This window comes from Tympanuchus pallidicinctus, unplaced genomic scaffold, assembly GCF_026119805.1.
Source record: "Tympanuchus pallidicinctus isolate F22 unplaced genomic scaffold, pur_lepc_1.0 scaffold22, whole genome shotgun sequence".
NCBI classification, from domain to species: Eukaryota; Metazoa; Chordata; class Aves; order Galliformes; family Phasianidae; genus Tympanuchus; species Tympanuchus pallidicinctus.
The window spans coordinates 19,661,447-19,679,778 of NW_026294739.1; the positions used below are offsets into that span (position 1 = coordinate 19,661,447).

At 39.5% G+C, this 18,332-nt stretch overlaps 1 protein-coding gene across 7 annotated transcripts in view; it reads right to left on the reverse strand.

Annotated features, from left to right (window-relative positions):
• LOC128082672 (multiple epidermal growth factor-like domains protein 6) overlaps nt 1-18,332 on the reverse strand; it is a 160,061-nt gene that overhangs the window by 70,294 nt on the left and 71,435 nt on the right. For 6 of the 7 annotated variants that reach the window (XR_008207775.1, XM_052687082.1, XM_052687084.1 and 3 more), the window contains one exon: nt 1,578-1,700. The exons of the other annotated variant lie outside the window; for it this stretch is intronic. Coding sequence is in view for 5 of the 6 variants with exons in the window: in XM_052687082.1 (XP_052543042.1) it covers nt 1,578-1,700 (123 nt within the window). In the remaining variant the exon portion in view is untranslated. The remainder of the gene's footprint in view (nt 1-1,577; nt 1,701-18,332) is intronic. 7 annotated transcript variants of the gene reach the window in all.

Below are 18,332 nucleotides of genomic sequence, written 5' to 3' on the forward strand. Positions count from 1 at the left end.
GCTGCATTCCCCTTGATCTATGACTCGAGTGGCTTCAGCTCATTGCACGTTTCCATTTTTGTTAGAAGGTTTCAGAGGCTTCAAAATGGCTAACAGTACTTTCTTCTCCCATTCCTATGTAACACATGAATCAAGTATTTCTAGCTCTGAGTTTTTACAGAATGCCAAAATAACAGAATTTGAAGACTATCTTAAGAATAGCAGATTCGTACAGAGGAACACTAATCTAACTGATACAAACCCATGTTAACTGAAGCAGTACTCTCACACGCTGAACAACTAGGATTACAATGAACAGGACCCTTACTTTTGAAAATCACAAGTTTTGGTAAACTTTTAAGCAGATCTGCAGTCAGTATTCATCAACGAACAGACCCACACACTGGCTCACAGGAGCATCACCAATTGGCCACCAAGAGGGCAAGGGAAGACTGAGCTGAAGTAGCAGGGATCTGGGAATCATGCATACTATTTCTAGCTTCAGCCCTCAAAAGACCAAAAAGAAAGCACCAAGGACCATAGTGAAAAACTATGATAATAAAATAATGTATAAATAATAAATACAAATAAATAAAATACATTGTCAAGCTCAACATTGAATGATAGCTTACCTTGCAAAATATTTCTACAAAACTTCTTGAGGAAAGAAAAGGAGTGGAGATGTATAATCATAAAATTAAAATAAGGAATGTGATCACAGGTAAGAAATACATTGCTTTGCAACAAGTCCTAAGGAACATGTTAAAGGGCAATAGTAAAACGAAATCGTGGAGGAAAGGAATTTGTGAGATGTGCAACAGGAAAAGTCAGAGGCTTCTTGTAAAGAGATAACACGGCTCACAAAAACGTACCTAACATCTCTCCTCTTGAGAAAAATCAGAAAACTATTATTATATACATATATAATGATTGTAGATAAATATAAAATGACTGTAGATTGACTGCAGATTAACAGATCCAATGGGCTTTTTTTTTTTTTTTTTACATCCGCTCCATGTTTACCAATATGACTTTAGTGAATCCTTAAGCATTCTAATATAAGCTTACGTGATGTTTCAGTTTTACAGAAAGTCAAACCTTTGCATAAGAACAAATTTTACCCCATAATGCAGAAACTGGGTTCCTATTTCCCTTAGGAAGAAGACAAATGGGTTTATGTAGCATGTGATTTTAAATCCTTTTTTATTCTGTTAATCTCTAGCTGTGGAATTGTGATTGAAATGCAAAAATGTATATGTATTTTCTGATAAGACCCATTTTGTTTTAGAGACACAAAATGCTATAAAACATACACACTTTCTTCAGGTTTTTAAAACTGATGATGGAAATTCCATAATCAGAACATGGCACAACCAATCCAGGTTAAGCAATAACCATTTTTCAAAAGAAAAAAACACAGCCCTTTGAAGTGTTCTTAGAGTTATATCCTTATAATCCAGACATGAGACGATCGGTATTCTTAACAGCTCTGAATGCACACTCTTGAGGTGGCTCCAGATAAAAGCTAGCACTTCTATTTCTTTTCCAATACCTTCTGTGATTCCTCACTAGCTGTAAGGCACAGGACAGCACATTACCTCCACACGATTTCCCATCTTCCCCCAGTTTCTGGCCAGCTGGACATTTGCAGTGGTAGCTGCCAATGGTGTTACAGCATTGGTCCTGACAGCCTCCGTTCTCAGTGCTGCACTCGTTTACATCTGTCAGTAAAAAGATCAAGTGGTCAGTAAAAGGGGCTGTGACCAGATTCTATGTGCTTATTTAAGAACAATGCATATGATTTTGGTTCTACAGAATGAGAAAGCCACTGAGAAATAAATAAGGACCCTTCTGGTCATCTCTACTCCCATCTGTGTTACTGTGCCCCACAGTTCAACCCGCAATGGGAGAAACTTTCCTCCTTTGCTTGAGTGCAAGTTGCAAAGTCAACCAGCAATCAGGTTAGAGAGCAAGAGAGCTGGGAGGAGGATGATTAAACAACAGAAGGTAAGCAATATTTTGACTGTACAAATGGAAGCAATTACTTCATTGAGAGACACTCTGCAACATCAATAGGGAAATATGGATTTTTTTTCTCTCTTTTTTTCATTTTTTTTAATTTTTAAATCTAACTCGATTTTGTCCAAAAGAAATACAAAGTTATGTTAAAAAAAATAAATCAAGAAAGAATGAATTTCCTATATGTACCCTAGAGAAACAGCAGTCAACAACTGCTTTCAACAGCAGTCCTTAGCTGCTAATGACTAAGGTTTACCAAGGCTTGTTCTTTGAAGAGCTTGAGATCAATTTTACTAATTGGCTTAAGATTTTGGTTAAAAATCAAAGAGTTAAAAGAAATTTTAAGGAAGGCTTCAGATTATTCAAAACCAAACAAACAAACATACAAAGAAACATCAACATTTGACAATGTGGATTGGGACCAGCATAAGCTCAAAGACCTCATTACTCTACAGCTCTACATTCAGTGCGATGCAGTAAAACTTTCTTCACCCCCAGTGACACTGGCAGGCTACATTAAAAAATATTCAGTTATGTCAGAGCTACACAACAACCCAAAGCTTATCCCACACAAAGCCAGCAAAGATGCTCTCGATTTGGTGATTTAGAGAGAAAATTTTCTGAAGAAAAACACTTGCACACCCCGAAACACAAAAACAAACCATACCAAAATAAGACATTCGTCTGTTTGCTTCTCAGCAAGAAGCTGGGAGAACATATGACAAGTGACAGATCTCAGTCCTGTTCCTCAAAGCACAGGAAGAAGGCACGGCAGCGCCGAGCATCGCGCAGAGGGCTGGCAAAGCGGACGCATTCTAAGTGATTTTCTCCTTCTGAATAGCACACATCTCAATACGCCTCGTGGTAATAAACAGTGATAAGCTGCACAGTAACCCCACTCCACATCTTTAGCACTAATAGTGCTGAAAACTAGTAAAATCTCTTATTCTTTCTTTTGCAAACAAAATTATGTGAGGAACTCATGTTTTCTAGTTCAGCATCCATAGTACCACATGATCTCCTAGCATAAAATATTGACATAAACATTACATCGTGTGGTCTACCAAGCACAACCCAACTGATTAGCACCAATACACAACTGGGAAAATACCGATATTTTCATCCAAAGCACTGAAAGTAAACCTTTCCAGATGAGTAATCATTATCCCCTTGATTTCACAATAATAACTTACACGGAAGTGTACGGTGCTGTTGCATATTAATGTACAAAATGTTTTTCCTCCTGATTGCCACACATTTTTATTTTCAATCAGGAATCTTCTTATTAAGCATTAAAACCTGTGGCCCATCTGGACATTTTGCCCCAGCAGCAGCACTTGCTGTCCTAACTAACAAACTCCTCTTCTTCATCTCTTTCTCATCCTGCGTCCCTTATTTCCTTCTCTCTGCCCCATTATTTGTTTTCTTCACTGCTTTATACTACCAAATATCTACTGCTTTTTATATTATATGATTACAGATTTGTCAGTTAAAAAAAAAAAAGAGGGAAAGAAAAAAGGAAAAGACGACAACAATTCTGTCAAATGATAAATTTCTGTCTGCTATCCATGTTCAATGTCATTCAAGGTTGCAAATATGTTTGCCTTTTGGATAGCAAGAAAAACGACAGGAAATTTCTGACATGTAACAAGTCTGCCAGGCTGGGGCTGACGAAAGTTCAATGTTATCAGGACTATCAATCCATCTGTAATGACATGCTGTAGGCACCTCAGAAAAATAAATGTGATGCTTTCTACTGCTATTTTTCACATTTATTTATAGATCCAATGTTGCAACACAAAAATGTTATCCATGGGATGTGCTCCATGTGAGCTTTCAATCCTGCAGTGGGAAGTCTTAAAGAAAAAAGAAATTAAAAAGAGCAAACATCTGGATGATCTTAATATTAACTTGCACGTGACATCTGCCGCATGTGGAGAAAAAAATGATGTTGCATTTTAAATCAGCAGCATTCATGGATGGAGATTGTAGGCATATCCCTATGTCCCATACTCCCAATGTGAGGCATTACAGAACTGCCCTACGTACAAATGGATTTATTTGTTCAAAAATCTCAAATATTTGATATCTTCACAGTCGAGGAGCATGTCTGTTTGTCTTGAAATGGATCACTTTTGCTCAAATAAATATACGTAAGAGCCATGTGCTGAACAGAGAAGGGCTGATCCCAATAGCCATCTGCTTTCCTGCTGGATGCCACTGTCCCACAGTATCCCAAAGCAGAGCAAACCTGAAACATGCCCAGCTCCAGAGAAAATGAACTTTCACCAAGTTTTTTTTTTTAGCTAAGTTGAGATGACTCAAGATTTCCCACAAATAAATACAAATTTTATATAAATGCAGGCATTGGACAAGAAGTTTATCATCAGTAATTCCAAATTTAGACCTAACAGAGGTGACCTGCAGTATTACTAACTCTGTGCCCTGCACACCTCTACTGTGTATGGGCTGCTGAGCTGCAACAGCACAGAGTTCAGCATCTTCCACAGCAACGAGGCACAAAGCCTGCCCTGCCTGCAGGGACTGAGGCTTGCTCAAGGTCTGCACCAGGCAGGGAAAGTCCTGCAAGCACTGCAGCACAAAATCAATGTGCTGAATGAGAGTGTAAGTATATCTAGTGCAACTTAAACACACCTATTTGAGTATCTTACGATAGACAAGTGCCTGGTACATGAACAAAGAAGTACATTGGCATGCATGCTGTTTGTTTCACAAGGAGGTGTAACAGGCGAGTGCCTCCAAATTATAATGCACACTAGACAACTTTTCATTTACAGATCTAAATAATTCGATTCCGGTTTTGAAAGAGCTAAGAGATGCAGAGAATGCGTAACTCCACAAGGCTTCAGACACTGCTTTTAAAACTACAGCCCAGATGGTCTGCAACCAAAACCATATGTCTGAATAAATCCTGAAGCCTGGGAAAGTTGACTTGAACTTTATAGGCCACTCAGTGCTGTGACATCACACAGTTCATGTGAATACAGACGCAACACAGCATCGTTACACACAGAGCGCACAATGCTCACGCCCAGCTCCTGCATCTCTCTTTTTCTTCATTTCATGCAAGATCTATATAACAGTCAGCGTTGGACAGTAATTGTCTTGAAAACATAAATTACATCCATCACTTCCAGCACAAACTATAGATTATCATCTGAATAGAAAACAATGCTGCTCATTCTGACAGCCAGGCAAGGTTCTACACGTGTATTGATTAAGCACTCTTATGCTTTATTAGGTTTCCTTTCTCCACAAAGTCAATAACTGGAGGAATAGTTCTTCTTGTGCTGTTATGAAGTACTGTAAATCTGAGCTGTTATTAACAAGCTCCCGATTAGTAGAGCAAACATCTCTGAGTTTGGCACAGACTTTTCTCCAGCCAGCTCTCAGAGAGCTTCCCTCATTGCCACCTTATCCCCCAGCTGTCGAACCTGTGCTTCCACCAGTTAGCACCTCCTTTTATACAGACATCTTTTTTTCCCTTTTTCAGAGAAAAATTACTGCTGCATGCATTCCTCTCCAGCCCTTTGTCACATTCTTATACACAGAGAGCATCAACCATCCAATTTATCTGCTGTGCTCGTGGCCCACCCTTCCCCAGGGAGGTGGATCCTTGAAAAGCTTGCTTGCCTTTGTTAGTGCATCATTAAAAAAAACCCTGATCTCAGGAAATCTTGATGTGAAACCAAACAAAAAAATAAATAAATAAAACTCCTTGTTAGACATACATCAACAGTATTAATTTTTTCTTATTAAAATGATAGCTGATGATTGAAAAGAGCCAAAAGATGCATCAGTGCTTTGCCCTTGCACGCATCAAGAATAAGTCCTTCAAAATCAGAATAAAAACTGGTAAAAGGAAAAAAGAAACCACCAAGCTTAGAGTTTAAATAGCAAGTTAAAGAACAGCTTTAAAAAAGCAAGGCACCAGCCAGGGCTGCTGTGCTGGGCTCAACCTGCCGTTAATCTGGTGCAAGATCAGGAAATGTTCAGCGTGTGCTCTGAGATGGAGAAGGCCCACTCCAACATCTGCTCTCAGGACTAAATCCTGTAACCTGGCATTTAATAGTCCTTCCAAATCTTACTGCTTATCCTCCAAAACCACACACACGGCTGGTCTCTTTCACTCTCTTTTTTCCTTCTCATGTTCCTAAGCTTCAATGCTATTTTGCAACAATAACTTCCAAACCAAACTATTGGGCGAAAAAAAAAAAAGCAAAAAACACTGCTTGGATTTCTTTTTATCCCACTTCATGAAATCGCCTTTAGCATGAGCAGCGACTTCCTCAAAGTTAACTGCAGGACCTACATGAAGTTTTCTACACCAACAGGAATGACTACAACGAAAGGAAAAAAGCCCATCAGTACAATGGAATCCTGTAATAGTACTCATTTTTAACTTCAATTTTGCACACGAGGTATGAATAATGAAACCGAACATCTCAGAACACCTGAATTAAGCAACAACAGACTAACGACTGCTAATTGGATGTGATTGGAGATGATTGTGGAGCACAACTAGAGCTATGATTACAAACAGAGCACCCAGCCCAAACTGCGAGTAGCACTGCTGCAATTAAAGATATTTTATCAAATTAGACAAGAGTTTGCCTTCCCCTGCTATGACAGTTACGAGCAAAACATAAAAGAAAGCCTAATTTGCTGTAATGTATCTTTTCTTACAGCAGAGCTCTTCTGAGACGGATTTCTTTCTGCTCAGACTTTACACGCCACAAAATGGAGCCTTTTTAGAAAGAACGCAGGGCTCTGCAGTGACATCCTTAAAAGCCTTTGCTTTTGTCTGAAAACACAGTTGTGTTACAAACGCCTTCTCTTTGTGCTATATCTGACTTCCATTACCAACAAGCGGTGGCTAGACGCATGCAAACAGGAGAAAAGACTCTGAACTTTGGAGGTTAGATTTCACGACATAAGCTCTTATCTAACTTGCAGGCAGGTAAACATTCTGTGAAGATCATTTCCAAAGCAGTTATTATTATTGAGACTTCGAGAGCCTGACCGACTCAATTTCTGGCAGGAATTGAAGGCACCAGTTAGGTGTTGGGTTCCAGCCAAGCCAAGTGCTGGAGCCTATTGGGGAGCTCACCAAGAGCAACTCGACCCTGGGACAATCTGGCAGCCTTCCACCCCTTGTTTCATGGGTAAGAAAATCAGGTTTTGATCAAAAATGAAGGCTGAGATGTTCACAGTATTTTCTTTTTTTCTTTTTTTTTTTTTTTTTTTCCATTGAGCTGTCCAGCTTCCATCTTCTGTATCTCAAGAAAATTTATATGCAGAACTACTGCCTTATGCCCTCCTTCCCATTATCACCCATAAAACGGGTCATCAGACTGCAGTTGTATAGAAAAAGCAGATAAGCTAGGTCATTGCTAAAAGCTTAGCATTTACATTTATTAATCTCAAGTGGTAAGAAATAGTTAGTTTGACACAAAAAAAAAAAAAAAAAAAAAAAAAATCAAGGCTATGTAAAACCATTGGGGTTCTCAGGCCACAATAGCAGGAGTGTGACAACTGACATATATGTGGAAATAACCCAAAGGTAGCTACAGGTTAGCTACCACCAACATCTTCAGGAACAAACACAATCTCAGAGGTGAACAGCACTGACATCAAAGAAGCATGACAGGAATGTGAAGGCACCTTCTGCTCAACCTCTATTTTCAAGAGATTTAAGATGTCACCTCCTGCATAGAGCACTGCGAGTTGAGCACAGAAGTAACAAAAGCAGAGATAAAGAGAACACTGTGCAGCAGTTTCAGAAAGAAATAACTACTCTGGATTCCAGGTAAAGCCTGTAACAATGGGTCAGAGCCAACCAGGTCAGCAGTGGCACACACTGGGTGTTTAGATGCCTGCAATGCTGTTACTTCAGCATCCACACATGGCAGCAAGCAGAGGTGGTGACAACAGAGCAGGGCGAGCTGAGGGCAACAGGATATGGGAGCAGCAAGTGGGGCCCTCTGAGAGCAGCCTCCTTGGAAAAGAAATTCCAAATAATATAATGGAACTTCAAATCATGATTATTTTTTTCTCATTCCAGGAAAGGCAACAAGGAAAAATACCGTTATAAATGTAAAGCAAAGTATTTATTCCAGCTTTGTCACTCTTATTTTCCTGTGCTCAGGAAAAGAATGGATTGACAGAAGCAAATGCACAACTCCTTCTTTTCAGTCCTACAAAATAATTGCAAATTTGGAACTTCAGTTCACCTTGCATGCATGTAGGAAAGGGGACACAGTACTGCAAAAGGTGGCACATAGAGACCTTTCCAGAAAATGCTTGGGGCCATTTGTTTCCTCCATCAAACAAAAAAACTCTTGCCAGCCAGAATAGCGTATGAAAATACAGATAACTGAAGTGTGGAACAGGTGTATGCCAGGCTTCTGGTTTAGAATTAGAATGATGATTGAGTTTTAACTGGAAAGTTCTATTTTCTTTTCTTCTCTTTTCTTAATAGTTGTCCTTGCCATTCAATGTCTATCACTGGTAGGACAGGCTCTGCTCATCACTAGGGATTAGATCAGGCAGCAATGAATGACAACGCCTCTGCTTCTGCATTAAACATTTCTTTCTTCTTATTTCCTCCTGAATATTTCCTCTTGTCTTTTGTCTTTCATTATTACAAGACTCCCAAAATCTCTTCATGTTGAATTACTCGCTACCTTGTCAAATGACCTCTGCAAGCTACGGTTGTAAAGCCATCTCACTTTTTCCTACTATGGAAAATAACTTTTCTGTAATTATTCTCCTGGGTGGCTGCAACACGACCATACAACCAGGTCACCCCTTTAATAACGAGCATAAATGAGAACTCTTCATTTGGTCTGCACAGACGTACGTCGTTGCCACTTAGCTGTGCTCACTCACAGTGCCTTCTTGTAACGGATCTGGCACATCAAGGGCAAAAGAATCCACAGAAATAAAAACAAATGATTAAATCTTCATCAGTTTAATTTGTAAAGAAACCCCAGGGAAGTCATTATTCCCAGAGACCTCATTGCCTAATTTGTCTTCCAAATTCCTCTCGCTTATTTGGCACAAGTGGGTGCTCATTAGCTGTTACTCAGTGTTCCTGGAGGGCAGGTTTCCTAAGAGCAGCATTGTGCAGCACCTTGATGGAAAGCCACAGCTGCCTCGAATGTTTCTAAATGGGGGCTAAATATTCCAGAAATATCTAGAATCAGCAGTGAGGTGAGCACCCCTGTACTGAAAAGGAATCCCTGCTGATGCATTCAAGCAGGACACCTGAGCCTGGGGATGGAGTTAAGCAAGACTGAAAACAAGCCATGTCCAAACCACTACCCTGTTTTTTTTCCAGGGGTATAACCAAAGAAATTCACATTTGTGCTGTCAGCAAAGCATTGGTGAGATGGTGCAAAACACTCCTGCCTTCACAAATCCAATTGGTCTTCTCACATGTGATCCTTTTACACTTTTAAACATCCATTCCTTCACCCTTCTCCTTGCAAATGTTAGGCCTGTTTTCACATTCCTGACTATTAAAAAGGGTTTACTGCTGTAAAATCTTAAATAACAGCACACAACTATCAAGTTACTGGTTTTAAGATAACCAGTTGTACTTTGTCAGCAGCAGTAAAGTCACAGTATTCAAGTTAATACTCTTAAGTAGAATATTTATTAGAAATATATTTAATATTCTTAAGATTTATTATAGATGTTCAACAAATTAAAAACAGACATCAAAGGGCAACAACTGCTCGGGGTGGAAAAATCAAAGCATGGCCATGCAGGCTGTGCAGAAATAAAGCCATCCACACAGCATCTGTGTGCAGAGCATACAACCTGGGCAAACAGAGACATATTCCAGAGCCATGTATTATTTGGAGGCCTAGTCCTGCTCTCAGAAGGTGATGAAATAAATCTATAATATGTTTACCTTCATCTTTCACTCATTCTTACAGGCCACTCAGAGCTTCTGATTTATCCAACTCTCTTCAAGCCAAATGCTGATAGCTCTCCAGCACGTGGAATAACAGTAGTATGATGCACATCAGAAGAAACCAATGCACAACAGCATGCCCTGAGCCTTCCACACTGCACTGTGGGCTCTTGAGACCCAAGACCTGTCTTGCTGCATGCATCCATTCCTCCTAAGTGTGAGCATCAGTGAATTTGATATTTCACATCCCACATTTGCAACTTCACCCTTCAGCTCCAATCAAAAAATAAATTCCTCACATTCAAACCAGCCTAATTACTGTTTTTGCATGGAAAAGACAGCCAAAAATCGTTCTGACTCACAGAAGGAAAGTGTGATATATAAGAAGAGCACATTTAGTGTAGCGCTTTGGATGGTTCTGAAGATCTAGCTGGAAACAAGTTGCTCCTAACATCATAGCAGTTGCCAACAGTCACCACCTAATGTTGCCTGAGAGACTGCAGTGACTGTTTAAAGGCAAAGGCTCTGGTATCTGAGGTATCACGCTCCGTTACTGATGGTAATGCTGAATTTTTACCAGCTGGAGAACATTCCTGGGATGGCAGCAACCACATTTTTATCACAAGGGATGGATCTACTACACAGAGTCTCAAAAAAGCAACACATTGCCCCCAAATCCTGACAGCTGGCCATGGGGACTTCTGAGGTCAGAACTGATGCAGTATCCATCAAGTTGACTTACAATTAGTGGGCAATTCAACTTTCTCTGTACACTGTACCACCTTCTTGGCCCACTAGAAGCTTCATTATTGCCCCTTCCAAAGGGCAGAGATGTGGAACTCTCTCTCCTCTAGTGTAAGAGACCAGCAAGTCCCTCCTGTGCAAATCAGCTGGTATGGGGGAACGACTGACAGCTCTTCCTTTTCCCCTTTCTCACAGCCATCCACTTCTGGTTACAAGTTACAAACTGGCCATCCAAAGTTTAGTGGGGTTTTCCTCTCAAATGCTAATGTATAACAATAAGAAGGGGGGAAAAAGAATTATAAATTCTACCAAGGTCATTAATGTACAAAATGCAAATTGTCTCCCATTTGTCAAAGACCCTGGGGAAGTCTAGAGATAATTGAAATGATATATGAACAGAGGAGACTAACTGCTAATGGTCTGTATATCAATGAATCAATGTCATATTTATGAAGGGCTTTGGGAAATTATTTTAAATACTTCATCTATAGCTGAAGTTTAGCCTACTTTTTCTTTTTAATGCTGAAAAATTAATGATTAAGTTCAGTTTACAGTTACACCACTGTAAACCTACAGTAATTTAGGCTCAGTAGCAAGATATTGAAAAACTACTGAAGTTTGTGCCAGAAGTAACCAATCTCTTCTATTACCATGGATTATGGTGTAACTAAGAGCAATATACATTTCAGAAAGAATCAAATATAGGACCAGCCCTCACTCTCATAGCATTCAAACTCATTTATTTTCCTGTGCGTCTCCATTTCTCCAGAATATGAATAAATTGGAAAAACAGGGAACATTCCAATTATTCTCCTGCTTCTCTTTCTTTCTCTCGAATTTTTAATTACAGAGTGAAATGCAGGGACTATTTGCTGGTGCATTTATGGGATACTGACCAAAAGGGCAGAGGGGAACAGGAGAAAGAAATATTTCCTTTGCAACCAAAAGTGAAGTAAATCTTGGAGGCAGTCTGGGTTTGGGGGCAAAGAAAGCCAGATTCCCTCGTCAAATTCCCTCATCAGATTCCCCTGCTCAGCCTTCTCCTAGTTTTGGGGAGAAGTTTGTTCCCCCTGCACTTTTCTGCTTTCTTTCCCATACAACAAACAGAAAGATTTCAAAGGAAACCAGCTCAACTCCAGGCTTTCCACCAAAAAGCATTTTTCTAGCAGAAAACCCTGTAATACCCAATTTAACTGGCAAACATCAGTATGCTGAGTCAGGTAGGCTCAGTGCAGGATTACCTGAATGAGGGTCCCCTTCATCCCCTTTCTCACTGAATGAAATCACGAGGGAGAACAGGGAGATGAGGGAAGTTTCCATGAACAGCATAGGATTGGGAGAGATTTGTTTCATCTGAAAATGGTGCCACAATAGCTCAGCTCATCGAAATATGCTACTAAGCTGGAAATTACATCTGGATTTCTTCAGAATTTGAGTAATATACATAGAATTGATACCCTCATGATACGAGAGGCAATGGCACACAAGCAAATGAATGCGGTTGTCAGCAAAATACTGCTGTCAAGCAGGCTAAGAAAAGATAACACGCATTGCAGGTACAGAGCTCAGACTCTGTTTTTTAGTCACCACAGCAAAAACCTACAAAAAGAATTGGGAAGTCCCATTGAGAGTTCCCAGGGGTTGGAACTGGTCTTCATGATTACACAGTAGCACTGGGGAGGTGCTGAGGATCCGAGCCCTTGGGGTAACAACAAATCCTAAAGGAAAACCAATCAGTACACAAGACTAATGCAAAAAGGACCCTGAAAATCCATCTGTTGAGAACCAGCACTGGGCATGCTCTTCTCATATGGACTTCTGAACAAACACTCCAAAGTATTATTGGGCAGAATGAAATTCTCAGTACCTAGCAGCTAAGAGCACAAATGAAACAAGGTATCTCAAAAATCAAGAGACTTTCATGTGAAGAAAGTGTGGTTTGGTTGGAACATCTGAAAGTACATAAAAATATCTGCCAAAAATACCTGCCTTTTCTCCCTTGTCACCACTCTTTAAATCTTCATTTCTCTATCAGTCTTCTTTTGCATGAGCTCAAATTAACCACTCTAAAAACAGTAATATAGCATCTTGCCTCAGTTAAATGAAGACATATTTTTCTCCTTTCACCTATCTTTAAGCATTCACTACTGAGCAAGCAAGAAGAAAAATGCCTACACAGAATAAAAGGTCCAACAAAGAATTAAAGCTGAGTTTTTAGAGAAATCTCCAGCTTCTCAACAAGATGGACACCACATTTTCCCTCTGAGCACCTCAACACCACAGCTTTCCAAGCACAGCTTCAAGGAGACACCAAGGGAAGGACAAACCATCTTTTATGGATTTTCAGGGAACAGGAACATCAGCTCTCCATCTCTGTGGGCTCCAGTGCTGTGTAATCACAGAAGTCACTCATTCACTACACAGGTGCACAACAAGGCTCCATTAATTGCTCTCTTGCCTTGTTCCTCTTGGTGCTGTGGAGGCTTACTAAGCAGCCCATTAATAGAACGTTCTATCCCTCCATTTCTTGAAGGATTTTTGTTCTTCCAGATATTCATATTTCAGTCATTCAGAAAATGAAAAAGATAATTCACAAGAGTTCATGATACAGCACATGTTAACTGATCGGTTGGCTCTGCACGAGATTACTATTAGATCACTATATGAGAGCAGTGAGGTGCTGGAACAGCTGCCAAGAGAGGCTGCGGATGCCCCGTCCATCCGTGGCGGTGTTCAAGGCCAGGTTGGATGGGGCCCTGGGCAGCCTGGGCTGGTATTAAAAGGAGAGGTTGGTAGCCCTGCATGTGGAGGGGGATTGAAGCTTGAAGACCCTTGAGGTCCCTTCCAACTCAAGCCTCTGATTCTATTTGCTGAGAGCACAGTTTGTAAGTGGCTTTTCAGGGACATAATTACTTGCAGTGTCTCAGCATGCTTCTGTTTGTGTTTTTGCTGTTTTATCCATGTGTATCTCATGAAATCTTAAGTGAAAGCTGGTTACCTGCCACTGACTGCCCTGTGCATTCACAGAAGGAAGCAGGAGTGCATGTCTCTCGTGGTAAGCCCTCATTACAGGCCAAAATTCCCCTCTTAACACATACTTCTGCTAAGGAAGTCTAGCTGAAATCTTGTGATAAATTTTCCCCTATGTAAAGTTTCACTCCAATCAGATCTTCCATTGTCTTTCTTATTTCATTACAATTTTAAGTTATATATACAAACTGCTCATTATAAACATTCATTCTGGAAATACTGCAAACGCAGAAGATGTCACAGTCATTTCTTCTTCAGCTTTTCTTTTTGTAGGTGACATTCATATTGCAGAATAATTTAGACAGTAATTTAATCACAGGGTTTAGAGGTCCAGCAAATGTTACATTTACATAATGTCAGTCTTTCAGCAGATAATTTGGTCCTTTGCATGTGTTAAAAGACGACACGGCTTGTTAAGATCTTGTTAGTATGTTTAACCCAACAGATGAATGGCTGGTTTGTTAATCTGCCATATATTTCTAATTTTCCTAAGAACGATTAGAAAATTGTATTTCGAGCTCTTTCATTCCATCAGAGTGACAAATCAAAAAGATTATTAAATCTTGGCATCTAGGAATCTCCATAAAACAGCCACAATTCTGCTACACAGCACACAGCAAAATGTCTCTTACATAAATATTACAATAGCTATTATTTTACTTATGCTTACATTAAGCACATTTGACCTAAAGCACTAAAGTGTGCTAGAAACCTTATTTTATTTATATATATATATATATATATTTTTTTTTTTTTCATAAGGAAATAGGGTTATTCAATTGTTTGAAAATCTTTTTTTTTTGTTGTTTTCCATGTCGAACGCTGCTAAGGAAATAGAGGAAAAATTATTTAGTCTTAGTATGGTAATGCTGCTGCCCTGCATACACGACAGATGAAATAAAAGCTGGTAATTTGTTATTACTCAAAGAGAAATAGCATGCCTGCACAAGTGATTTTCAAAAAGTTCTACTGTGTTCAAACAGAAGAGCAACAATCTGGTCAGTCGAACTGTATCTCAGGAGCCTTAACAGCAAATATCTGTAGCTAGAACTCCTTAGCTTTTTCTGTCGGTTTATTCTTGCTTGTTTTCAAGTTGCCCATTGTACCCTTGCTATTTAGAAGACCAGAAATTGCAGTAGAAAAACTGCTGTGTTACTCAGTCAGCCCATGCCAGTGGAGGATGTTCTCCACTGCCTCCCTTGTCTGGCTTTAAATGTGCTGTATCTGATCGCAGCCAAGATCAATAAGCCAAAAATTACACCAGCAGCTGATAGCACGTTTGGTCATTTACTTGTATCTTGGAGCAATTTCACCACTCTTTAAAACAGAAATGTGTTTACCTAGAGGACAAATTCATACAGTTTGCTATCAGTGAAGTACACACACTCATCCAGAGCAAGGGATTGAAAGGAACTGCAGAACTGAGTAGAACTATGCAAGAAGGGAATTCCTCCTTATTCCCCTTAATCCACTCCATTGGCCATTTTCTATTCCTACCTTTACTCTGCAGAGAAACATTTGCTTTCTCCCCTGGCATAAGATTTTGAAATGACCATATTGCATTTCTTAAACAACTTTCCATCATACACTGATGGAAGTACCATACAAATACGCAGGAGGTGGCAGTCTCACCTCCTTACAGCATTTTAGAGATACAGTTCTAGTCCTTACTGAATGATGGATAACACACCTAATCTGAGCTGTGATGCAATGGATAGTCTAAGGGAAGGCAGAGAGGGTACATCTGTTTTCCAATACAAATTACGAGACTAGTGCTCAAAATTCCACAAGTCACTATTTTGCAATCTGTTTCACTTAAGAATTATTTTCATTTAATGCAGCAACTGAATAGAATTTTCAATTCATTGTTTTTAAAAGTAAATCTGAACACCATTTCAATTATGGTGAATTTGGGCTCAAAACCTCAAGGAAAGTAAAGAAACCCTGACCCTTCAGGGCCTAACAAAATTCTGTACAATCTTAAACAAAATTGGAATTGACTTTATTTCCAGGAATAGGGTGAAGACAAAGATTTAAAACCAGAGTTAAATAACAGATTTAATTACCAGTGCAGTTCAAAAAAAAAAAAAAAAAAAAAAAAAAAAAAAAAAAGGATTATTTTTTCATTAACACCTAAATTTGAAACTGCATGTTTCAAATTTAGAATTAAAGCATAGCATCAATGGGCAATAAAAAAGCCACACTGATAAACTGATCATCAGAGTGATACAATTCTAGGCTCATGACACATCCTTTCCTCATTCCTTAGCCTAGTTTGAATTACAGCACTAAGCTTGGATGACCCAATGCCACATATTTCCTTACATAGTTCCTAAATCCTTAGACAGTTTAAGGAAATAGGCTAACAAGGGAAGATTTTCTTCAGTCAGACGGTCAATCAAGTTGACCACTTTATCAAATAGACTGGCAAAGAAATTCTGACTTGTGGGTGTGTGCAAGGAACAAGTTGAAGATGTATATAATGTTAAAGCTGTCCAAAAGCAAAGGTGTATCACAATCAAATCTCCACTTAATGGAGTCATAAGAAAAAACTCGTTTATAAGTCCAAAACCAAACCACATCCTTGTACAAGGGAAGCAGAGGAAAGCCATAGAACTTACTCCAAAATGACCTCATCACTGACATTTCTTTACTCATGAACAAGAATCAGAAAAGAGAACTAGCTCTGTGAGGAATGCATGCCCCTTCTATTTAATATTAAAGGTATTATAAGCACATCAGTGGCTTCTTTAATTCTTGTATTTCATACCTATATCACCATAAAAATCTATCCCTGAAATCCATATTCTCATCCAATCACTGTCAAATACATTCCTTCCCCGAAGAAAGATAAAAGTTGTGATTTTACTGCAAATGAAATAAGAACCAATTCAGAAACCCTTAATGTTTCTGAACCAGTGCATGTTGGGGAATTGCTCAAGCTTCAAATATCTTTTTAAGATGGGCAGCAGCAAGTACATTCTTCACAGACAGCCATCAATGAGCTTAACTCAAAATAAGAGTCTGAATCAGGATGAAAGAATACAGGGAGTATACTTACAAACTGGAGAAGAAAAAAGTCTCAAAGGGTCAGACTTCCTTCACAGTGAATATATAGTGAATTGGAACACACGGAATGCTCCAACTTATATCTTAACCCTTACAAAGCCACAAAAGATGAAGATGTGAATTTCATGCTATGTATATATATTCCTTACACCTCACAATGTAGCACCTTAGGAAGTATTTTATCAAATTTATTTTTTCAAACGAACTTCATCCAGCATTGGGAATGATGAACCCCTTTGGTTTCTATTACTAGTGTTAGGCCTGGGATGAGTGACAGCAATCCCCCAGTACCAGGAGAATGCACACGTCACTTGTCTGCTTTTCCTGGGAGACCATCAATTACAAATAACCATCAACTGGCACCAAAGCAAACCTTGGATAATCTTTGATACATTGCTCACCTTCCTCTTGCTGTAAGAGTAAGTTCAAAATGAAGCAAAGCCTTTAAGATATGGATGCTCTTCACGCACACAGGTTACACATTTAATTTCCTGCTTACTGGAGTCTCCAAACTCAGCAGTAAAGGGAGAAACCAAGATCACCAAAATAATTGGAGAGAACTAAAGCTAGGCAGTAGAGTAGTGACAGAAACCTCAGGAGAGGTCGCACAGATGTTTCCTGATCTTAAGCATAAACTACCTGCAGTAACACCTAGTAAGCAATTAATTGATTGGTCAAATTACCTCCTCGTGCAAAAGGGAAATACTTAAGATACTCAATGTGCAAACATCTCACCTGCTTCCACAGCCACACACAAGGCACATGAGACCCTGGGATGGTGAAGTCCTGAAAATGTCAACCTCACATGGGCAAGGAGATAAAAAAAGACCTGAGATTTAATTAGGCCACGACTTTATTAATCTATTTCTTAGGGGAAGCACTGGTGATAACTTGCATGTTGTGAACCATGATTCATTTTTTAATCATTTCTGTCTGGTAAAGAGCTGTGTCAATATTTCCTTCCCTCCTATTCCACACAGCCAAATTCCTCTGAGTGATACCAAAGGGATGTGGGTGAGGGGATATCTTTACTGCTATTAATCTCACATTGTACTCCACTTTTTTTTATGGACAACCTCAATTCCATGGGGAAAAGTCCTTGCCCAGGCAACATGCAGTTATGACATTTTAGTTCACCTACTTCCCCTGGATTGCAGATGAGCATGGAGATAATTAGCACTTCCTCTGAAGAATGTCCCCAATGGGAAGGTTGACACTAATACCTTTAACTTCACATCAAATACAATCTATTCAGAGGGCAATTAGCCATTTGCATCACCCTTGTTGCCTTCTGGGCTCGTCACCACCTGAAGGGTCGTGTTCCAGTAAATCCCAAGAAATCCACCGCATGCATTCTCTCGTCAAATCCCAGGAGAATTTAGCTTACATGGTGAATAAATGTTTTGTTGAGCTCTTTTTGGCAGGTATTAACCCATCCAGCCTCGTGCTGGCCATTCAAGAATTGTTTTTCCTTTGAGAAACAGCTGCTCATTTCCAGGGAAATTGCCTGTCCATTTGAAGACCCAGCACACAGTAGATCCAAACA